The sequence below is a fragment of the Dendrobates tinctorius genome, unplaced genomic scaffold (genome assembly GCF_039654945.1).
Source record: "Dendrobates tinctorius isolate UK_male_01 unplaced genomic scaffold, ASM3965494v1 ptg000017l, whole genome shotgun sequence".
Classification (NCBI taxonomy): Eukaryota; Metazoa; Chordata; class Amphibia; order Anura; family Dendrobatidae; genus Dendrobates; species Dendrobates tinctorius.
In genome coordinates this window covers 12,091,063-12,115,374 of record NW_027361685.1, presented here as the reverse complement: position 1 = coordinate 12,115,374, position 24,312 = coordinate 12,091,063, and the positions used below count along the sequence as shown (strand labels likewise).

Here is a 24,312-nt window from a genome sequence, read left to right as displayed (position 1 = left end):
GAGGACTCTGGAAATGTCTGTGGTGAGATTTATTAATGTGTCTCTCCATAACCAGGATTACACCGTGGTGAAGAAGACCTCTAGTGATCGCTGTCAGGACCCTGTGTCTGAGGGATGGGGAAGTCTCCTGAGCCCAATCACGGGGCCTCCACCTCACCCCCTGATCCCTGAGGACATTAATGACCAGAAGATCCTAGAACTCATCTACAAGATGATGGAGCTGCTGACTGGAGAGGTGACACTGCTGGGAATGCTGGGACATTATACAGTAACACTATGAAGGGATCGGGGGATGATGGTATCATTGTATGTGTCAGGTTCCTATAAGGTGTCAGGATGTCGCTGTCTATTTCTCCATGGAGGAGTGGGAGTATTTAGAAGGACACAGAGATCTGTACAAGAACGTCATAATGGAGGTTCCCCAGCCCCTCACATCTCCAGGTAATAGATAGGACTAAATACACACGGCCTATAATTATCTGTATGTAGAGAATGAATTCAGTCCCTGTATGTGTTTCCTCCAGATCTATCCAGTAAGAGGACAACACCAGAGAGATGTCCCCGTCCTCTTCTTCCACAGGACTGTAACCAAGAAGATCCCAGTGCTCCTCAGGATCTTCAGGTAGATGGAGAGAAGGTGTCAGGAGATCTCCCCTATGATGTGTAGACGGCTGTGAAGGTCTTGTGCTCAGTCTTGTTTTATCCACCAGTATTATATGTTTTATACTTGTGTAATGAGAACGGTGGAGATGGCAGGATTAGAGCTGATCATAGATGGGACTTCTCCATCTGTCAGAGACTTTTACTGTTAGCAGCGGATTAATCAGCGTAACATCCAGAGTCAGCAACACAGAATGTAGATTTATTCATATCCAGGTTGAACAGCTTACAGCATGAAATGTGATCAGTCTGGTATCTGCTGTGGCTTGCAGCATGGGAGCATTACAACAACAAGAAGGGAAGAGAAGGAGGGGGCATCCTGTCTGTTTTTTTTTTGTCACTGAACTTTGTTAACAATCTCACAATATGTACAATATATAAAACAGTACAGTAGTTGTTGTTGCAATACATACAGATCAATATGCATTATTCCAACACCCCCACTCCACAACTACTTATCCTCTTAGTCCCAGTGTGGTCCTCAATTCTTGGAACCTGGCTCGTGGCAATGGCTTTGTCATAATGTCAGCTGCCATCTTATCAGTTTCACAATAGACGAACTGAATTATGCCACGATCTATCAAATCACGTAAATGATGATGTCTGACGTCAATGTGCTTGGTTCTAGCACTGATCTTTTCACTGCATGCAAGTTTAATGCATCCTTGGTTGTCCTCATAAATCACCGTCGGCTGAGTTGATGGTGTGCCAAGATCATCCATCAATTGTCTTAGCCAAATGACCTCCTGGCTTGCATAGGCTGCGGACACATACTCCGCTTCTGTAGATGACAAGGCAACAGACACTTGTTTCCTACTAGACCAGGAGATTAAACTTTCTCCAACTTTAAACAAGTATCCGCTTGTGGATTTACGATCATGCGAATCACCAGCCCAATCTGTATCTACATAGCCGGTGAGTTCTAGATCTCCCGTTGCAGACAGCTTTAAATTTACATCTTGCGTTCTTTTAAATATCGGAGAAGTCTCTTAACAGCATTCCAGTCTCTTTGGCGTGGTTTTTCCACATATCTGCAAAGGATTCCAGCTGTTGTTGTGATATCCGGTCGAGTCATAATTGATATGTATAGAAGTGCCCCCACTGCCTGACGATATTTCTCATTGTTTGGCAACAGGTCATCTTGTTCTTCCAGCTTCAGGTAGGATGGTTCCATTGGGGTTGATATACCTTTGGCTTCTGACATTCCAAACTGATTCAGAATCGAATTAATTTTTGCACTTTGGTTTAGAAGAAAACTTCCATCTTCCTCGCTCTGGATTTGGATTCCTAGATAATATGTCACATTTCCAAGGTCTTTCGTTTCAAAATGCTGGTTCAGAATTTCAGCCATTTTTCCAATTTCTGCGTCTTCCTGATGAACTACAATCACATCGTCCACATATAAGAGAATATACATCCACTTTACATCTCTATATTTTGCGTATAAGCATGGATCCGCTTGACCTCTTTTAAAACCTTCTTCTAACAAGACCTTATTCATCTTGGTGTTCCATGCTCTTGCTGATTGCTTAAGACCATAAAGGGATTTTTGTAGTTTGCAAACAAGATTCTCTTCACCCCCTTTTACATAACCTTCAGGTTGGGTCATGTATAAGTCCTCCTCAATGTCACCATTTAAAAAGGCAGTTTGTATATCCAAATGTCTGACATTCATCTTTTGTACAGCAGCTACAGCTAACAAAGCTCTGAACGTGGTCTGTTTAGCGACTGGAGAAAACGTAGCATCGTAATCTTCGCCATACTTTTGAGAATATCCTTTTGCCACCAACATTGCTTTAAATCTGTGGACTTTACCTTAAGAGTCATATTTGGTTTTGAGGACCCACTTGCACTTGATTGCCTTTTTGCCCTGTGGCAGCTTGGTGAGTTTCCAAGTTTGAAGTTGATGAAGCGATTTGATTTCCTCATTAGCAGCATTGATCCACTTTGTTCTTTCATGGACAGGTAGTTCTTGCATTTCATCCCATGACTGCGGCTCTGATTCAGGTAGTGTCTTGACTATGTAGGATAGATGTTTAGCTGGTACGCCTCTGTTTGATCTTGAAGATCTCCTGATTTCAGATTCACCTGATTTTTCTGTTGTTCCTTCAGTGGTTGAAGAATCCAGCCAGACCTCTACATCCTCCTTGTTATTGTCTTGTAATTGTGACTTCAGCTGGACTACTGGCGTGATGTCACAAAACTTGGGGGACACAAAGTTCTCATCAATCACCACATCTCTACTTATTGTGACCTTGTTTGTTTCTGGGTGTAGAATCCTATAACCTTTGTGTTTTAGCCTACCAGGATCCCTTCCTTAGCGTGAGATTCCCACTTAGTTCGCCTTTCTTTGGGAACATGTACAAGTGCTTTACTTCCGAATATTCTTATATGATGTAGTTTTGGCTTTCTGCTGTTCCATTGCTCAAACGGAGTTTTCTCTGTAGCTTTACCTGGTAGTCTGTTCTGAAGATAGCAAGCTGTCATGATTGCTTCACCCCAATATGCTGTGGGCAGATTTACATCAAACAACATACTTCTTCCACTTTCACAGAGTGTTCGGTTCCTTCTTTCCGCGACACCATTTTGCTCAGGATTGTACGATACAGTGGTCTGAAATAGGATTCCATTTTTCTTTAAATTGCTCTGTGTCTCATTACTTGCATATTCAGTCCCATTATCTGCACGTAGAATCTTTTGCATTCTCCCAAATGTATTATATACCTCAGCTAGATATACTTCAAGTTTCTCTGGAACTTTTTTCTTGCTGTGAAGCCGATGGACAACTGTATATCTTGAATGATCATCAATAAATGTGAGAAAATATCTCTTCTTCCCAGGAGTCTGAGTGCTCATTGGACCACAGACATCTGTATGTATTAAATCTAGTGTCTATTCTGTTCTTGTAGTACTTCTCTTAGGAAAAGCTTTTCTAGACATTTTCCCTTTGATGCAGCTAGTACATTTCATTATCTGGTTACATAGATCAATTGTAATGTCCTCAGCTAGTTGCTTCTGAACTAACTTCGTTATTGCTTCTGGGCCTCTGTGTGCTAGGCACCTATGCCATACACGATTGCAGTTATTGTGCCTTTCTTCCTGAGCAGTGAACACACACTCTTTGCATTTAAGCTGGTAAAGTTCATCTGTGATTTTTCCTTCTGCTAGTGTGTGGCCCTCTTTTGAGATGATGCAGCTATCATGCTTAAATGTAACTTCATTTCCCTGTTTTGTGAGTTTCTTCACAGATAGTAAATTACTCTCAAGACTAGGCACATAGAGCACATCTTTTACTGGGATCTTCTTGCTTTGTGTTGGTGAGATTTGACAATCAATATAACCATCTCCTATACCTTGTGAAGTCATGTACTGACCATTAGCCATAATCACTTTCTCTGACTTACTTTGGTTAAGCTTAGAAAAGAAGTCCCTGTTATTAGTCATGTGACTAGTTGCTCCAGAGTCTATACACCATGCATGCTTTGATGTATTTACACTGACAGTAAATGCAGTTTCAGTATTCACAGAATCATTTTCTGCAGACACAGCACTTTTAACCTTTTGAAGACTGCTTTGCTTTTTCAGCTGATTCATTCTAGCTTTCCAGACTCTGCAGTCGGCTTTCAAATGTCCTGATTTCTTGCAAACAAAACATTCACGTGTTTCTTTTAGGTGCTTTCTGTTATCATTTAGATTTTGTGTCTGTAAAGCAGATTCTGCATCGCATGTCCTGCTGTTTACACCTTCCGCTTTCCGCTTATATTCATCTATGAGCTTCCCTCTGACATACTCCAATGTAAGCTCATCATCTGGGCGCGCATCTAGAGCGGTTACAAGCGTGTCATAGTTTTCTGGAAGACCACTAAGCAGTAATGCGGCTACATGAAAGTCCTTCAAATCTTCCCCAATGCCTCTCAGGCGTTCTACAATCTCTAGAATGCTTGTTATGTAGTCCTGCATATCCTGGCCATTCTGTGGTTTAGACTGGTACAATTTTCTCATGAGCTAAAGTTTATTGCTTAAATTTATCCTCTCATGCACCTTTTGCAGTTGCTCCCACATTTCTTTTGCAGTTTCACTTTTACACACATGCACAATCTGATCATCATCTATACTGAGTGATATGGTACTTTGTGCTTTCTGATCCATCTCTATCCACTCCTGTGATACTGGGTCAGGTTTAGGCTCCTGTGTGTATTTCCACGTACCTTCTCTTATCAGCAGCATTTTCACTTTGAATTTCCAGGATTGATAATTCTGGTTAGTGAGACTTGGTACTGTAAACTTCATGGAGTTGCTGCTGCTGGTGGCCATCTTTGCTGTCTTCCTTTCTTTTCTCTGTGCTCTGGGGATCTGGGACTCTAGGACTCTGAGCCCATAACCTGTTAGCAGCGGATTAATCAGTGTAACATCCAGAGTCAGCAACACAGAATGTAGATTTATTCATATCCAGGTTGAACAGCTTACAGCATGAAATGTGATCAGTCTGGTATCTGCTGTGGCTTGCAGCATGGGAGCATTACAACAACAAGAAGGGAAGAGAAGGAGGGGGCATCCAGTCTGTTTTTTTTTTTTTTGTCACTGAACTTTGTTAACAATCTCACAATATGCACAATACATCAAACAGTACAGTAGTAGTTGTTGCAATACATACAGATCAATATGCATTACTCCAACACTTACAATATTTGTTTCAGGGTGAAGATCTGAGCCATATTAATACTACAGAGACATATGTGAGAGATGATGGGTGGTGTAAAGAGGAGATTCCCACATATGACTACCCAGGTGAGTGTCATGCCGTGCTCACCTGGGGGCGGGACCTCGGTCCTGACGTCATCTCTTCCGGAGCCGCGGTCACTCCGGGGGTCCCGTTGGGTGCGCACGCGCAGCTCTCGTCCCCAGGTCTCCTCCTACATGTCACGTTTGCGCTTGCGCGCTCCTGTCAGTGCTGTATAGGGCTCAGTCCTCTCTATGGTAATGGAGGACCTGACCCGGAACCTGTAGTGGTCATGTGCTTTCTGGCTAGGTCCTGACCTGGAACCAGTAGTAGTCATGTGCTATATCAGACGACCTGCCCCTAGGGGAGGTGCCTGATTATTGTTGTGCTTCCTGGCTTGGTCTGCCGTGTCCCTGCCTGGCTGTGCGCTGTATTCAGGTCCCCTGCCTTGCACTCTGTTGTGCCTCTTGGCACACGCTCTGAATCTGCACTCTGCTTTGTACTTTGTGCCTCCTGGCACATGCTCTGACCCTGTGCTCTGTCTCGTACTTGGTTGTGCCTCCTGGCACATGCTCTGACCCTGTACTCTGTCCCATCCTCAGTTGTGCCTCCTGGCACACACTCTGATTCCGTGCTCTGTCTTATACTCAGTTGTGACTCCTGGCACACACTCTGATTCTGTGCTCTATCTCATACTCGGTTGTGCCTCCTGGCACACACTCGGACCCTGTGCTTTGTCTCATACTCAGTTGTGCCTCCTGGCACATGCTCTGATCCTGTACTCAGTCTCTTACTCTGTTGTGCCTCCTGGCACACGTACCAATCCTGCGCTCTGTCTTATGCTCAGTTGTGCCCTCTGGCACACACCCTGCTCCTGTACTCTGTTACACCTCCTGGCACACCTGCTGCCTGACTCAGTGCTCTGACGTGCTCTTTGCACGCATTCTGCTTCACTCACACCCGGACGAACGAAGTCTCTGTATACCACGTGTTCCCGTGTCCACGCTTTACACGTTCCTGCAGACACATTCACCCACTCGTGTCTCCTGTGAGCCGGCCGCCTGGTGCCAGCAGTCATGGTGCCTCACCCCCTGGGGCTTGCCCCTGACACTCCCTGTATAGGGGGTGGTCTTCACTAGGTCAGCTCGCCCTGGGAGGGTTGGTGTCACGACCCAGAGGGTCCACTCCAGGAGTCGTCACAGTATAATCAGGCCATGGACCCCGCTGGTACCACCACCTCCATCCAAAAAGAACTGGTGTTTCTACGGGAGAGTCAGACCAGGATTATGGCCTTTTTGTAATCCATGGAGTCCCGTTTGTCGGCCATACAATCTGTTTCTGCCCAGTCCTCGGTCCCGCACCCGATGCCGCGCCTCGGCAAGCCACCCCGATATAGCGGGGACCCTAAGTTTTGTCGAGGATTTCTGAACCAATGCCGGTTACATTTTGAGCTTTTGCCGCAGCACTATCCCACTGAGCGCGCCCAAATTGCCTTTATTGTTTCACACTTAGAGGGGGAGGCGTTAGCATGGGTGAACCCCCTCTGGGAGCGCAATTACTCACTCGTCTCTCAGCTTTCCATCTTTTTGGACACCTTCCGCAAGGTGTTCGACGAGCCGGGTCGGCTGGTCTCTATCACCGAGTCCCTCTTTAACCTCCATCAGGGTACGCTACCGGTGGGACAGTATGCCATCCGTTTTCGTACCTTGGCCTCCGAACTCGGTTGGAACAACGAGGCTCTCGTAGGGATCTTTTGGCGTGGCCTGTTCGGTCGGATCAAAGACGTACTGGCAGGTCGGGATACTCCCACCTCTTTAGAGGATCTGATCTCTCTGGCGACACGCATTGACCTGCGGTTTCAGGAACGTGCCCGTGAATTAGCCAGAGAGAGGAGCTCCTCTCACCTCTTCCGTTCCTGCTCCATGAAGCCGGGAAACTTCTCCGCCTAGGGTTGATAGGAGAGGCCTCCCTAGGTGAACGTGATTCCTCTCCCCCCCTGCTCGTGTCCGTATTATTGAATCTCGGTGCCAAGCGTTATTCTGAGGAGGCTTTTCTGGATTCTGGCGCAGAGGGGAATTTTATCACACTCGAGGCGGTTAAAAAATACCGGATTCCTGTCAGATCCCTGGAGACTCCTCGGTCGATTGTTTCGGTCAATGGTACATCCGTGCAGGAGACCGTTACCCAGGCCACCGAAGAGATCGAGCTGCAGATCGGAGCCCTGCACCTGGAGAAGATCTCCTTCCTCGTCTTGTCTACCATGTCTCACACGCTTCTTCTAGGCCTCCCTTGGCTACGGACTCATGAGCCAACCCTGGACTGGCGGTCGGGCGAGATACTCCGGTGGGGACCGTTCTGTCAGGAGAAGTGCCTGTTGCCCGTCCGTCCGATGAACTCTGCCGGTCCATCCCCGGCACCTACAGGTCTGCCGTCGGCTTACTTGTCCTTTGCAGATGTCTTCGACAAGAAGGAGGCCGAGACTCTGCCCCTCCATCGGCCATATGACTGTCCGATTGACCTCATTCCTGGTTCTACGCCCCCCAGGGGTAGGATATACCCACTATCCCCTGCCGAGACCCAAGCTATGTCTGACTATATCCAGGAGAACCTTGCGAGAGGTTTTTTCCGTAAGTCCTCCTCGCCCGCGGGAGCGGGATTTTTCTTTGTAAAAAAGAAGGACGGCTCCCTCCGTCCTTGCATAGACTACCGAGGCCTGAACGATATCACGGTCAAGAACAAGTACCCATTGCCATTGATCCCGGAGCTCTTTGACCGACTTAGAGGAGCTCGAATTTTCACCAAACTGGATCTTCGTGGGGCCTACAACTTGATCCGCATTCGTTCTGGGGATGAGTGGAAGACCGCCTTTAACACCAGAGACGGTCACTACGAGTACTTGGTCATGACCTTCGGCCTCTGCAATGCCCAGCGGTGTTCCAGGAGTTCGTGAATGACGTCTTCCGGGATATGCTGTACTCCTGCGTGGTAGTCTATCTGGATGACATCCTCGTTTTCTTATGATGGGCCTGTAAGAGAAAGCGGAGGGTAATGATGCTGTTGACTTCCTAGATCCCTGAGATCTTATCGGATGAATCTTCTCTCCCTTCTGTGCTGCTGAATGTCTCATGGTCCCTACAAGACCAGGTCCAGTCTTTCTGGCCAAACTCCCCTTTTATGATGGACAACAGTAAATGTGCAGTGAGGCCAAGTGTGAATTTCTGTACAATAACAGCAGAGTTTCCCTTTATCCTGACTTTTCAATTTGTATTAAAATTACCGTATTTTTTGACTGTGTGATGCACTGTTTTCCTTCAAAAATGTGGAGAAAAATAGGGGGTGCGTCTTATAGTCCAGGTGTACCTGCTTTGGATGTGGTGGGGGGTGGGGGAACGGCATCCGCGGAGCAGCGGGTCACAGGAGGCTGAAGCTGGTGGCTGCGGCTAACTCCTGTTCCCGCTGCTAAAGAGAAATGAATATTCACTGCATTCCACGCCCATGGGCTTGGAGGGCAATGAATATTCATTTCTCTTTAATAATAGTATCTTGATATGATTAGCCCCCTACCCTGGTCCTGGTATGCAGGGCCCCATCCTTATAATTGGCCCCCACCCCCATCCCCATCCTGGTATGCATGGCCCCATCAGTAAACATTTAAAAACAATGTGACGAGCATCAGCTTACGCTGAGTCGTTTCTTCTTTGAATGAGTGGACCCTTTGGGCCATGGCACCCACCCACCTAGGGCGAGCTGACCTAGTAAGAACCCACCCCCTATACAGGGAGTGTCAGCGGCAAGACCAAGGGGGTGAGCCACCACGGCAGCTGGACCAGACGGCCGGCTCAGGGAAGCAAGACAAGGCGAGACGAGACGTTAGTTCAAAGAAACTTAATTTACGGAAGGCTTCAGGGATAACATCAGGTACAAACATAACCAGAACAGGGATAAGATAGCAGGGTGCGTGCAAGGGCACGCCAAGGTCCAAGCATGGTGCGTGCAGATGGTAGGCGGAGGCACGATGACATCAGACTCCGGACAGCAAGCAAAGATCAACCGGGACATCAGGTTCTGAAGCTCTGTAGGCAATCATCAGGATCCGGACATCCGAAAGTCAGCCAGGGTTCCATGCAAGGAAACAAGACAGGGTTAATAACATGATGCGTGTCAACGGACATGCCAGGTTCGGGTTCACAGGACGGAGGCCTGCGCATGCAAGGGGCATGCCAAGGACAGGTACAGGGAAGGTGGCCTGCACGTGCAGAGGATGCACCAGGGAGAGACAGGATACGGTGGCATCGGAATCCGGGTGCTGGCATCGACCGACAGGATCCAGTAATCCGGCCGCGGACATCAGCTCCGGACATCAGGCCACAGTCATCTAGGTCCGGACCTCTGGCAGCGGTCGGCAGGTTACGGAATCTGGCAGGCAAGACAAGGTTCAGAGCAGAGCAAAGTAAGCAAAAGAGTTGTCCAAGAGTAGCACGAAAAGGCACAGTGCGAGAACCAGCGTTAGTGCAAGGGAGCACGGAAACCATGTCTGGGGCACCGGCAGGTGGTACCGACGAAGGCATAAGCAGGCGGGCACGACTAGAGGCGGCACCGCTGCGGCCACACAGCCGGAAACCGCTATAGCACTGGACGGGGCACGGCTGAGGCACACAGGCGAGCATGGCTAGAGGCGGCACAGCTGAGGCACACCAGGCAGGCACAGGCGACCAGGCACGTGCATGGAGGCACGGAGCCACATAGCAGGGCTAGGCAAAGGTACAGGACAGACGCGTGCGATACCGTACGGCAAAGCCTAGTACGAAAAGTGCAAGAGCGCACGAAACATCAGAGCCAAGGTATAAGGAAAGAGTCAGAGTCCTGCGCATGCAGAGGGCATGCCAGGGGCAAGGTACAAGACGACGCCTGCGCGTACCAAGGGGCCCGCCAGGGACAGGGCACAGAGAGGAGACCTGTACGTGTAGACAGACACATCAGGGACAGGGACAGAGTCTAGCAGCGGAGCGTAGGCCGAAGCCCAGAGCCGGGCCAAGGGAGAACCTTGGGACTAGACAGGGTGCAGAGCGTAGACCTGTACGTGTAGACAGACACGTCAGGGACAGGGTACAGAGACAGAGGCCTGCACGTGTAAGGAGACACGTCAGGGACAGGGTACAGAGACTGAGGCCTGCACGTGTAGGGAGACACGTCAGGGACAGGGTACAGAGATGGAGGCCTGCACGTGTAAGGAGACACGTCAGGGACAGGGTACAGAGATTGAAGCCTGCATGTGTAGGGAGACACGTCAGGGACAGGGTACATAGAGGGGTACCTGAAGCCACAAAGCAAAGCGAGACAGGAAACATGGAAAGAAACACGGAACAAGATCAGGGCAAACAAGGACTACAAGGCAAAGCAGGGCAAAGACAAAACATGGCACAAAGGACAAACACTAGACAAGGCACGAGACAAGAGACGGAATACGAGCACGGAGCGTGTGCAGAGACGCACTAGAGTGCAAGGTGCAAGGGCACAGAATAGAGGGAGCAACCCCACAGACCAAGCAGCCATGCAGAGAAGCAACACAATACTCAGGCCCTGAGCATAGGAAGGGGCGGTCTGATATAGGGCAAAAGCACCTCCACTTCCGGGTCAGGACCAGGGAAGAACTTCCAGTTCAGATCCTCTAGGATCACAGAGCGTTGTCACATGATCAGGGCTTCAGACCTGCAGAGACGATTGCAGAACCAGACAGTGCAGGATCCTAGGAAAGGTCACATGATCAGGGTTTCTAGACATGCAGAGTCGATTGCAGAACCAGACAGTGCAGGATCCTAGGAAAGGCCACATGATCAGGGTTTCAGACCTGCAGAGACAATTGCAGAACCAGACAGTGCAGGATCCTAGGAAAGGTCACATGATCAGGGTTTCTAGACATGCAGAGTCGATTGCAGAACCAGACAGTGCAGGATCCTAGGAAAGGTCACATGATCAGGGTTTCAGACATGCAGAAACGATTGCAGAACCAGACAGTGCAGGATCCTAGGAAAGGTCACATGATCAGGGTTTCAGACATGCAGAGACGATTTCAGAACCAGGCAGTGCAGGATCCTAGGAAAGGTCACATGATGAGGGTTTCTAGACATGACTAGATGATCACAGAAGGCAGAGCAGAAACGCAGGCATCCCGCAGCTCAGCAGTCATGAGGTGACTCAGCAGTCATGAGGTAAGCAGGATAGCAGACACGAGATGCACGTGCACACCGCTCCAGCGGTTCTTTAGGCAAAACAGACATGGCAGACATAACAGACATGGTGGACATGACAGTACCCCCCTCCTTAAGCCCTCTCTTATCGGGGCTGGAAAGAAGAAAGAAAAATTCTTCGGCAGAAACCAGAGTTTAGTACAAACCACTCCAACAACGTTGATCCGACATCTGAAACGGACACTTGCAGCTGTCAAGACACAGGAGCCGTGGACGAGACACGGGGATCCAGTGGGGAGGACTGCGGGTAGACAAACAAGTCTTACTCTGGCTGCCATCATTTCCAAACAAGTTCAGAGGTCAAGGGCCGGGTCTGATTTACATCAGAAGAGCGGCCGGGGTACCGCCAATTTCAAGCGAGTTCAGGAGACGTAGAGCAGATCAGATTCTTCATCAGATGGGTAGCCGAGGTACCAGCGGAGTCCATGGCCTGAGTATTCTGTGACGAGCGTCAGCTTATGCTGAGTCATTTCTTCTTTGAATGAGTGGACCCTCTGGGCCGTGGCACCCACCCACCTAGGGCAAGCTGACCTATTGAGAACCCACCCCCTATACAGGGAGTGTCAGGGGCAAGACCACGGGGGTGAGCCACCACGGCAGCTGGACCAGACGGCTGGCTCAGGGAAACAAGACAAGGCGAGACGAGACGTTAGTTCAAAGAAACTTCATTTACGGAAGGCTTCAGGGATAACATCAGGTACAAACATAACCAGAACAGGGACAAGATAGCAGGGTGCGTGCAAGGGCACGCCAAGGTCCAAGCATGGTACGTGCAGATGGTAGGCGGAGGCACGATGACATCAGACTCCGGACAGCAAGCGAAGATCAACCGGGACATCAGGTTCTGAAGCTCTGTAGGCAATCATCAGGATCCGGACATCCGAAAGTCAGCCAGGGTTCCATGCAAGGAAACAAGACAGGGTTAACGACATGATGCGTGTCAATGGACATGCCAGGTTCGGGTTCACAGGATGGAGGCCTGCGCAGGCCAAGGGGCATGCCAAGGACAGGTACAGGAAAGGTGGCCTGCGCGTGCAGAGGACGCGCCAGGGAGAGACAGGGAACGGTGGCATCGGAATCCGGGTGCTGGCATCGACCGACAGGATCCAGTAATCAGGCCGCGGACATCATCTCCGGACATCATGCCACAGTCATCTAGGTCCGGACCTCTGGCAGCGGTTGGCAGGTTACGGAATCCGGCAGGCAAGACAAGGTTCAGAGCAGAGCAAAGTAAGCAAAAGAGTTGTGCAAGAGTAGCACGAAAAGGCACAGTGCGAGAACCAGCGTGAGTGCAAGGGAGCACGGAAACCACGACTGGGGCATTGGCAGGTGGTACCGACGAAGGCATAAGCAGGCGGGCACGACTAGAGGCGGCACCGCTGCGGCCACGCAGCCGGAAACCACTATAGCACTGGACGGGGCACGGCTGAGGCACACCAGACGGGCACAGGCGACCAGGCACGTGCACGGAGCCACATAGCAGGGCTAGACAAAGGTACAGGACAGACGCGTGCGATATCGCACGGCAAAGCCTAGTACGAAAAGTGCAAGAGCGCACGAATCATCAGAGCCAAGGTATAAGGAAAGAGTCAGAGTCCTGCACATGCAGAGGGCATTCCAGGGGCAAGGTACAAGACGAGGCCTGTGCGTACCGAGTGGCACGCCAGGGACAGGGCACAGAGCGGAGACCTGCACCTGTAGACAGACACGTCAGGGACAGGGACAGAGTCTAGCAGCGGAGCGTAGGCCGAAGCCCAGAGCCGGGCCAAGGGAGAACCTTGGGACTAGACAGGGTATAGAGCGGAGACCTGCACATGTAGAGAGACACGTCAGGGACAGGGTACAGAGACGGAGGCCTGCACGTGTAAGGAGACACGTCAGGGACAGGGTACAGAGACTGAGGCCTGCACGTGTAGGGAGAAACGTCACGGACAGGGTACAGAGAAGGGTGTTGTGAGTTCATTTTCCCCTTCACCGTTGATGTCTGATGAACTCCCTCTGCTGGTGAAGAGAGGTAGTGAAATTGATTGGGTTGAGAAGAACCTGTCATCTGAACAGGTGGAGCCTGATTGGACACCCAGAATCACTGAGTGGATATAAGGCAGCCGACGCCCTACAGGGGTGCTGGTGATCCTTTCTGCTCTGAGCTCTTGCAACCAGTTAGTCCTGTCTACTGAAAGCTAAGTTTTTGCTCTCTTATTTTTCCATGAGATTTTGTCTGTTTGCTTCGTGTTTTGTGTTCAGCCTGCCTTTGTTGAGACGGGATGAGCTCCATTTTTGTCTCTGATCAGTTTATCTCTTTGCTCTGTTTTCAGAATATACCTGAGTGCTGATATAGTGATTTTGAAGTCTAGCGACTTCAGGGCCTTTTTCCCTATCAGACGGTTGGGACATTTTTGTAGGGTTTTTTGCGGATTGCAGCCAGCATCTTTTCTGTCCTTTCCTATTTAGTTAGTTGGGCCCCATCGTTTGCTCAACCTGTCTTTCTGTCTGTGTTTGTGTTTTCATCTGCTTTTCACCGACAATACATGTTGGGGGCTGTCTATTGCTTTGGGGTCTGCTCTGGGGCAGTTTAGATTTCCCCTTTCTTTCTTTAGGCTTATTTAGTTCTCCGGCTGTGAACGAGGGGTCTAGGGCACCGTAGGAACCCCCCACGGCTACTGTTAGTTGTGGTGAATAGGATCAGGGGTCTGCAATCCGATAGCTACCAACCTCTCCGGTTTTCTGGACTTAGCTTGTATTTTTGTTTTTTCCTCCTTCAGTGACTCATTCATAACAGAAGGGTACCTGAAGCCACAAAGCAAAGCGAGACAGGAAACATGGAAAGAAACAAGGAACAAAATCAGAGCAAACAAGGACTACAAGGCAAAGCAGGGCAAAGACAAAACATGGCACAAAGGACAAACACTAGACAAGGCACAAGACAAGAGGCGGAATATGAGCACGGAGCGTGTGCAGAGACGCACTACAGAGCAAGGTGCAAGGGCACAGAATAGAGGGAGCAACCCTACAGACCAAGCAGCCATGCAGAGAGACAACACAATGCTCAGGCCCTGAGCATAGGAAGCGGCGGTCTGATATAGGGCAAAAACACCTCCACTTCCGTGTCAGGACCAGGGAAGAACTTCCAGTTCAGCTCCTCTAGGATCACAGAGCGTGGTCACATGATCAGGGCTTCAGACCTGCAGAGACGATTGCAGAACCAGACAGTGCAGGATCCTAGGAATGGTCACATGATCAGGGTTTCTAGACATGCAGAGACGATTGCAGAACCAGACAGTGCAGGATCCTAGGAAAGGTCACATGATCAGGGTTTCAGACATGCAGAAACGATTGCAGAACCAGACAGTGCAGGATCCTAGGAAAGGTCACATGATGAGGGTTTCTAGACATGACGAGATGATCACAGAAGGCAGAGCAGAAACGCAGGCATCCTGCAGCTCAGCAGTCACGAGGTGACCCAGCAGTCACGCAGCTCAGCAGTCACGAGGTAAGCAGGATAGCAGACACGAGATGCGCGTGCACACTGCTCCAGTGGTTCTTGAGGCAAAACAGACATGGCAGACATAACAGACATGGCGGACATGACAAACAAACAATTACACTTACCTACCCTGCGCTCCCTCACAGCGCCCTGTGTTGTGAATTCGCTTTTTGGCCTCCCTCTGGTTACTACTGAAGGTAGTGGAACTGACAGAGGGGTTGCGAGTTCTCTTTCTGGGCTCCCTCTGGTGGTTACTGGAGGTAATGGAGCTGATCTGATTAACAGAGGCTTGCCACCTGATAATGAGGACGACGATTGGAGATCTGGGGTTTCAGACTGGGATTTAAGACAGCCGACTCCCTCTATCCCTGCTGGTGGTTTTCTTCCTGCCTCCTGAGGTCTTAGTTTCCAGCTCAGTCCCTGCATGTTCAACTAAGTGTTCATTTGCTATTCTGTTTAAATTTGATCTGGTTTTGTCTATCTCAGTTTTGTGTGGTCAGCCTGCTCCGGCTGGGGCTGTGCTGAATCTCCATCCATATGTTACTGCTTGTGCCAGTTTGTTTTTGTCCCTTATTAGATTGGCCTCTTTTTGCTCTGCTTACAGAATATACCAGAGTGCTGATATAGTGGGTGAAGTCATACGACTTCAGTATTTTTTGCATCAGACGTGTTGGACTTTTTTGCAGGGTTTTTTGCATGATTGCAGGCAGTGTCTTCCCTTTCCTGTCTAGTCAATGTGGGCCCCATCATTTGCTCAGTCTATTTACCTGCCGGTGTTTGTGCTTTCATCTTGTTTCACCGTCAGTACTTGTGTGGGGGCTGTCTATTCCTTTGGGGTCTGCTCTGGGGCAGTTTAGATTTCCCCTTTCTTGCTTTAGGCTTAGTAAGCTCTCTGGCTGTGCCGAAGCACCTAGGATCATCATAGGCATGCTCCATGGCTACTGCTAGTTGTGTGGATAGGATCAGGGGTCTGCAATCCGCCTAGTTACCAACCTCTCTGGTTTTCAGTAGCTTAGCTTGGGCTTGCTCTCCTCCTTGGTGACCCAATCATAACAGCCCTGCTCCGGTGCCAGCAACTGCTATATGCTTGTAAGCAGTGGATGGCAGGGATGTCATGTGCTGCTCACAAGCAGAGCACAGCTGTCAGGACTGTGCACGCAAAGGGCAGTGAGTATTCATTGTTCTTCAGTAGCGCGCATTGTCAGCCACCGGCTTCCTGCTGCTACAGAGGTCACGTGTGCCGCTACTTAAGAGAAATGAATATTAATGAATTTTCACTGTTCTCAGCACTGCTTACAAGCATATAGCAGTTGCTAGCAATGGAGCAGGATGCTATGAGGGAACGCCGGGTAGGTAAGTGTAATGGTTTACTTTTTAATGTTTTCTGATGGGGGCCATGCATACCGCATACCAGGATAGGAATGGGGGTGGAGGCCACTTATAAGGATGGGGCCTTGCATACCAGGACGAGATGGGGCCCTGCACACCAGGACAAGATGGGGCCCTGCATACCAGGATGAGATGGGGTGCCTGCATACCAAGACGAAATGGGGCCATGCATACCAGGACGACATGGGACCATGCATACCAGGATAAGGATGGGGCCATGCATACCAGGATAGGGATGATGGGACCCTGCATACAAGGATAGGGATGGGACCATGCATACTAGGACAAGATGAGGGCCCTGCATACCAGGATAGGGATGGGACCATGCATAAGGAAACGAGATGGGGGCCCTGCATAACAGGGTACGGATGGGACTATGCATACTAGGACCAGATGGGGCCCTGCATACCATGACGAGATGGGTTCCCTGCATACCAGGATAGGTATGGGACCATGCATACCAGAATAGGGATGAGGCGGCATGCATACCAGGATAAGGATGGGGCCATGCATACCAGGATAGGGATGACGGCGCCATGCATACCAGGATAGGGATGAGGCGGCATGTATACCAGGATAAGGATGGGGCCATGCATACCAGGATAGGGATGAGATGCTATGCATACTAGGATGAGATAGGGGACCCTGCATACCAGGATAGGGATGGGATCATGCTTACTAGGATGAGATGGGGTCCCTGCTTACCAGTATGGGGATGGGGCCATGCATGCCAGGATAGGGATGAGGGATCAATGCATACCAGGATAGGGATGGGGCCTTGCATAACAGGATAGGGATGAGGGATCCATGCATACCAGGATAGGGATAGGGCCATGCATACCAGGGTAGGGATAAGGGGGCCATGCATACCAGGATAGGGATGAGGGGGCCATGTGTATAAGAATGGGGATGAGGGAACCATATATATCAGGATAGGGGATATTAAGTACAGAATTGACCACATTTTTTGCTTCAATTTTTTTTCCTAATTTCTTCCTCTAAAACCTAGGTGTGTCTTATGGTCCAAAAAATACGGTAATTTCAAGGAGGATTGTAATAAACTACAGGTAAAACATTACACCTGGTTTTCTATCAGACTGTGAACTGTCATTGTCTTGGTAAATAATTAAAGTTTTTTTACATAGCTTGCCATTTTTATGGACAGTTTAAGTAGAAATGTTCAAAAATATAAAACTCAAGGAAATTTTATTAAAAAATAATTGTTTTTTAATCTTAGCAGATGACTGTACCAGGAGATCAGACAGACAGCTGACATCTTCAATTTTTCAATCTGATGATCTTGAGATCCTACAAGATACAACTGAAGTGACTGCCATTACTCCAGATATATCATTACCGACTACTAAGGAAAATCAAAGTCACAAAATAGGCATTAAAAAACAAACTGCTACTAAAGCAAAGAAGTCATTTTCATGTTCAGAATGTGGGAAATGTTTTGCACGGAAATCAAATTTTGTTACCCACAAGAGAACTCACACAGGGGAGAAGCCTTTTTCATGTTCAGAATGTGGGAAATATTTTAGTCTGAAAGGGAATCTTGTTAAGCACCAAAGAACTCACACAGGGGAGAAGCCTTTTTCATGTTCAGAATGTGGGAAATATTTTAGCAATAAATCAGATTGTGTTAAGCACCAGAGAACTCACACAGGGGAGAAGCCTTTTTCATGTTCAGAATGTGAGAAATGTTTTGCACATAAATCACATTTTGTTATCCACCAAAGAACTCACACAGGGGAGAAGCCTTTTTCCTGTTCAGAATGTGGGAAATGTTTTGCACAGAATTCACAATTTATTACCCACAAAAGAACTCACACAGGGGAGAAGCCTTTTTCATGTTCAGAATGTGGGAAATATTTTAGCAATAAATCAGATTGTGTTAAGCACCAGAGAACTCACACAGGGGAGAAACTTTTTTCATGTTCAGAATGTGGGAAATGTTTTGCACATAAATCACATTTTGTTGTCCACCAAAGAACTCACACAGGGGAGAAGCCTTTTTCCTGTTCAGAATGTGGGAAATGTTTTAACAATAAATCAGATTGTGTTAATCACCAGAGAATCCACACAAGGGAGAAGCCTTTTTCCTGTTCAGAATGTGGAAAATGTTTTAACAATAAATCATATTGTGTTAAGCACCAGGGAACTCACACAGGGGAGAAACCTTTTTCATGTTCAGAATGTGGGAAATGTTTTGCACATAAATCACATTTTGTTATCCACCAAAGAACTCACACAGGGGAGAAGCCTTTTTCCTGTTCAGAATGTGGGAAATGTTTTAACAATAAATCAGATTGTGTTAAGCACCAGAGAATCCACACAGGAGAGAAGCCTTTTTCATGTTCAGAATGTGGGAAATGTTTTGCACATAAATCACATTTTGTTATCCACCAAATAACTCACACAGGGGAGAAGCCTTTTTCCTGTTCAGAATGTGGGAAATGTTTTAACAACAAATCAAATTGTGTTAAGCACCAGAGAACTCACACAGGGGAGAAGCCTTTTTCATGTTAATGTGGGAAATATTTTAGCCAGAAAGCGCTTCTTGATCCCAATCAGAGCAGTCACACAGAGGAGAAGCTTTTACATTTTCTTAATGTGGGAAATATTTTACTTGGAAATTAACTGTTAATAAACATCAAAGATGTCATATAGGGGAGAACACTTTTTTATGTTCATAATGTTGGAATAGTTTTAACCAAAATTAAATCTTAAATGCGTTGTCTCTTGTCATTCCTCATGTTTGCTGACAAAAGGATAAAACTAAACCTTATTAAAGGGAACCTGTCACCCTCCAGGGCGTCTTTAACTAAAAGCCACCTTCAGCAGCACTAAGGCTGCATTCTGTGAAGGTGGCTCTTCTGTTCTGATAATAATTTTATTTCTATAGCGCCAACATATTCCGCAGCACTTTACATTTCAGAGGGGACTAGTACAGACAATAGACATTACAGCATAACAATAATCATATAGATCATAGCATGTACCAAGAGGAATGAGGGCCCTGCTCGCAAGCTTACAATCTATGAGGATAAAAGGTAGACTGTTATGAATGGGTCACCGAGGAGGATGGCAGGAACAGGCTAAGTCACCAGAAAACCAGAGAAGTTGGTAACTAAGCGGATTGCAGACCCCTGATCCTATTCACACAACTAACAGTAGCTGTGGAACGTACCTACGATGCCCTAGACGCCTCGGCACAGCCAGGGAGCTAACTAAGCCTAAAGCAAGCCTAAATCTAAACTGTCCCGGAGCAGACCCCAAAAGGAATAGATAGCCCCCAAACATATATTGTCGGTGAGACAAGATGAAACAAACGCAGGCAGAAAAATAGACTGAGCAAATGATGGGGCCCAAACTGACTAGACAGGACAGGAAAGAAAAGACACTGTATTCAAGTAAGCAAAAACCCAGAAAAATCCAACACGTCTGATGTACAAAAAAACACTGAAGTCACACGACTTTGCCCCCACTATATCAGCGCTCCGGTATGAACTGGAAGCAAAGCAAAAGAGACCAATATAACAGGGGACTGAACAAACTGACACAGGCTGTAACATATGGAGCGGTGGTCCAGCACGGCCCTCAGAGGAGCAAGCTGAACCCACACAACAAGCAGAGAGAGACAAAACCAGATCAGATGCAAAGGATTAGCAAATGCACAACTTAGCTGAACAATGCAGGATCAGGGCAGGAGACATCAGACCTCAATGCACAGGAAAGCAATCACCAGCAGGGATTGAAGGAAGTCTGCAGACTTAAATACTCCAATCAGTAACTCCAGATCTCCATTCGTCATCATCATCATCAGGTGGCAGACCTCTGTCAATCTGGCCAGCTCCACTACCTCCAGTAACCATCGGAGGGAGCAGGGGGAGCTTCGGCTCAGAAGTCTGAGCCAGGGAATTCACAACAGTAGACTCAAAAGTTGGGTGGTAACAGTTGCCTTCATTGCTCGGACCAACCATAATGTTAAGTTTGTAACAGTACAGACGCAGAGGGCTAATAGATGCATAAAGCATATGGGAACATGATGTGGGAAACCTGGTTGTGGTAAAACTTTTGACTGTGCCACATGGAGTAGTTAGGTTAATGTGTTGAGGCAGTAGGCCAGTCTGAATAAATGTATTTTCAGGGCACGCTTAAAATTGTAGGGATTGGGGACTAATCGTATTGACCTGGGAAGTGCATTCCAAAGAATTGGCGCAGCATGTGTATAGTCTTGGAGACGGGAGTGGGAGGTTCTGATTATTCAGGATGCTAACCTCAGGTCATCGGCAGAACGGAGGGCATGGGTAGGGTGGTAGACTTAGACGAGGGAGGAGATGTAGGGTGATGCTGAGCCGTGGAGTGCTTTGTGGGTGAGGGTAATAAGTTTGTACTGGTTTCTGGAGTGGATGGGTAACCAGTGTAAGGGATGGCACAAGGTAGAGGCGTCGGTGTAACGATTAGCGAGGAATATAATCCTGACTGAGCATTCAAGACAGATTGGAGGGAGGAGAGTTTGGTAAGAGGGAGACCAATTAGAAGAGATTCACAATAGTCCAGATGATAATGAACAAGAGAAACAATAAGAGTTTTTGCGGAGTCAAAAGTAAGAAAAGGTTGAATTCTAGAAATGTTTTGAGGTGCAGATAACAAGAGCAAGCCAGTGATCGAATGTGGTGTGTTGTGAGTTCATTTTCCCCTTTACCACTGAGGCCCGATGAACTCCCTCTTGTAGTAAAGAAAGATAGTGAGCCTGATTATCAGGCATCTGGGTCTAATGATGATGATTGGCTGAGTGGAGTTTCTGACTGGATATAAGGCTGTCCACGCCCGTCTGCTCTGCGGGTGATTTCTCTGTGGATCCTTGGATACCAGTCTGAATTCCTGCTCTCCAAAAGCTAAGTTTTCTGCTCTTCCGTTTGCATTTGTACGTTGTTTTTGTTTTGCTGGATTTCTGTCATTCCCTGCTGGGGTGATCTGAATTCCTTTAGCTCTGTCTTCAGAAAATACCTGAGTGCTGATATAGTTTTTGAAGCCTAGCTGCTTCAGGGCCTTTTTCCATATCAGCCTGTTGGTTTATGTCTTTTCAGGGTTTTTGCAGATTGCAGACAGCAGCTGTCCTATCCTGTCCTATTTTAGTGAGTTTGGGCCCCATTGTTTGCTCAGCCTATCTTTCTATCTGTGTGTGTGTTTTTTCATCTTGCTTCACCGTCATTATATGTTGGGGGCTGCCTTTTACTTTGGGGTCTGCTCTGGGGCTGTTTAGTTTTCCTTTTCTGTCTTTAGGCTATTTAGTTTCTCCGGCTGTGATCGAGGGGTCTAGGGCACCGTAGGAACCCCCCACGGCTACTGCTAGTTGTGTTGTTAGGTTCAGGGGTCTGCAATCTGATAGTTGCCAACTTCTCCGGTTTTCTGGACTTAGCTGCTATTTTTGTGTCTGCCTCCTACGGTGACTCATTCATAACAGAATCACCCGCCGAACCGCAGATCCTAGGGTACTCAATAGCAGGAAAGAATTGTAAAAAAAAAAAAGGTGTGTATATTTTTTCCTCTATATCTCTGAGGCCGTAGGGGGAATTTTTTTTTTTTTCTCTCAATGGAGATAAAGCAATTGTGTGATCGTGTGGAGCAGCTCGCTGCGGAAGTGCGGGGAATTTCCGCCTACCTTGCTAATTCTCATACTGCTGAACCAAAGATTCCCACACCTGATGTATTTTTTGGGGATCGGTCTAAATTTTTGAATTTCAAAAATAATTGTAAATTATTTTTTGCCTTGAAGCCTAACTCGTCAGGGAGCTCCGCGCAGCAGGTTAAAATTGTCATCTCTTTGCTGCTTGGCGATCCCCAGGATTGGGCGTTTTCTTTGAAACCTGATGATCCTATTCTGACTAATGTGAACGCATTTTTTCATGCCTTGGGGTTGTTGTATGACGAACTTAATGCCATTGATCAGGCTGAAAAGACCCTGCTGGCATTGAACCAGGGTCAAGATTCTGCAGAATCTTACTGTCAAAAATTCCGAAAGTGGGCGGTACTTACTACCTGGAATGATAATGCCTTGGCTGCTCTCTTTCGGAAGGGTTTGTCAGAAGCCGTAAAAGATACTATGGTGGGATTTCCTGTTCCCTCTGGTCTTGACGATTCTATGTCATTAGCCATTCAGATTGATCGGCGTTTGCGCGAACGCAAAACTGCACGAGTGGTGTTGCCACTTGTTGAACGAGTGTCTGAGCCTATGCAATGTGATAGAGTTTTGTCCAGAGAGCAGCGTCAGGAGTTCAGAAGGCGTAATAAGTTGTGTTTTTTCTGTGGAGATGCCTCGCATATTATTTCTGTCTGTCCTAAACGAGAGAAACGCTTTGCACACACGTTTTCTGTTGGTGGTGTTCAACCTAAGTTTCTTCTGGCTATTACTCTGATCTGCTCCCTGTCCACATTTTCCGCCAAGGCTTTTGTGGATTCGGGAGCAGCCCTAAACCTAATGGACTTGGATTTTGCTAAACGTTGTGGATTTCCGATGACACCTCTGCAGACGCCTATTCCTTTGAGGGGGATTGATGCTACTCCTTTGGCAAAAAATAAACCTCAGTTTTGGACCCAGGTGGTAATGCGGGTCGCCCCAGACCATCAAGAAAATTGCAGATTTTTGGTGTTGCATAATCTGCATGATACCATTGTTCTGGGGTTTCCCTGGTTGCAAATTCATAATCCAGTTTTGGATTGGAAATCTGTGTCTGTGGTGAGTTGGGGTTGTCGGTGTGCCTTTAGTGAGGCTCCGGTGTTTTCCACCTCTCCTCAGTCGCATGATGTTCCTGATTATTTGGCGGACTTTTATGATGTATTTAGTGAGAATGAGTCTGCGTCTCTGCCTCCTCATAGAAGTTATGACTGTGCAATTGAACTGAGCCCGGGGTGTAAATTCCCCAATGGTCGGCTCTTCAATTTATCTGTACCCGAGCACGAGGCTATGCGATCCTATATTAAGGAGGCGTTGGAGAAGGGTCATATTAGACCATCCTCTTCACCCTTAGATGCCGGTTTTTTTTTTGTAGCCAAAAAAGATGGATCATTAAGACCTTGTATTGATTATCGTGCCCTCAACAAAATTACTGTTAAATATCAGTATCCGTTACCCCTGATTTCGGATCTATTCTCTAGAGTTAAAGGTGCTTGTTGGTTTACCAAGCTTGACCTCAGGGGGCGTATAATCTTATTTGCATTAAGCATGGGGATGAATGGAAGACGGCGTTTAATACTCCGGAGGGACATTTTGAGTACCTGGTGATGCCTTTTGGGCTCACTAATGCCCCTTCTGTCTTCCAGTGCTTCATGAACGATATTTTCCGAGATTTTGTCGATAAATTTTTGATTATCTATCTGGATGATATTTTGATCTTCTCCAAGGATTGGGATTCTCATGTGGAACATATTCGGACTGTGTTCCGGATCTTGAGGGAGAATTCCCTGTATGTCAAAGGATCTAAATGCCTTTTTGGAGTACAGAGGATTTCTTTTTTGGGATTTATTTTGTCTCTGTCAACTATTGAAATGGACGCGGCCAAGGTACAGGCCATTCACGATTGGGTTCAGCCCACTTCTTTGAAGGCCCTTCAGAAGTTTTTGTGTTTTGCTAATTTTTATCAGAAATGTATAGCAAAATTTTCTAGTATTGCCAAGCCATTGACTGATTTGACTAAGAAGGGTGCTGATGTGTTAAATTGGTCTCCAGAGGCTGTTTCTTCCTTTCAGGAGCTGAAGCGAAGATTCCCCTTCCTCCCTGGTTTTGCGGCAACCTGATGTCTCAC

The 24,312-nt window shown here is 47.6% G+C and overlaps 2 protein-coding genes and 1 long non-coding RNA gene across 3 annotated transcripts in view; 2 read left to right on the top strand and 1 right to left on the bottom strand.

The window, feature by feature from the left end:
• The window catches only part of LOC141082442 (uncharacterized), a 138,390-nt gene that overhangs the window by 1,043 nt on the left and 113,035 nt on the right, over positions 1 to 24,312 (top strand). The gene's annotated exons all lie outside the window — the stretch shown is intronic.
• On the top strand, positions 14 to 19,242 carry LOC141082343 (uncharacterized). Its single transcript, XM_073566290.1, has 5 exons — positions 14 to 235; positions 318 to 441; positions 525 to 622; positions 5,358 to 5,448; positions 17,742 to 19,242. The coding sequence occupies exons 1-5, from the start codon at positions 14 to 16 to the stop codon at positions 19,031 to 19,033; spliced, it is 1,827 nt and encodes a 608-aa protein (XP_073422391.1). The 3' UTR covers positions 19,034 to 19,242.
• LOC141082289 (uncharacterized) lies at positions 9,251 to 11,791 on the bottom strand. The gene is made up of 2 exons (XR_012230488.1): positions 11,002 to 11,791; positions 9,251 to 9,796 (listed from the first exon to the last, which is right to left on the bottom strand). It is a non-coding gene; the product is annotated as an uncharacterized lncRNA (long non-coding RNA).

Bases quoted from the DNA above. Each gene is read 5' to 3' on its own strand.
- LOC141082343 (XM_073566290.1), top strand. From the start codon at position 14: ATGTCTGTGGTGAGATTTATTAATGTGTCTCTCCATAACCAGGATTAC. The intron at 236-317 runs GTGACACTGCTG...TGTATGTGTCAG, and splicing joins TGGAGCTGCTGACTGGAGAG to GTTCCTATAAGGTGTCAGGA. The intron at 623-5,357 runs GTAGATGGAGAG...TATTTGTTTCAG, and splicing joins GTGCTCCTCAGGATCTTCAG to GGTGAAGATCTGAGCCATAT.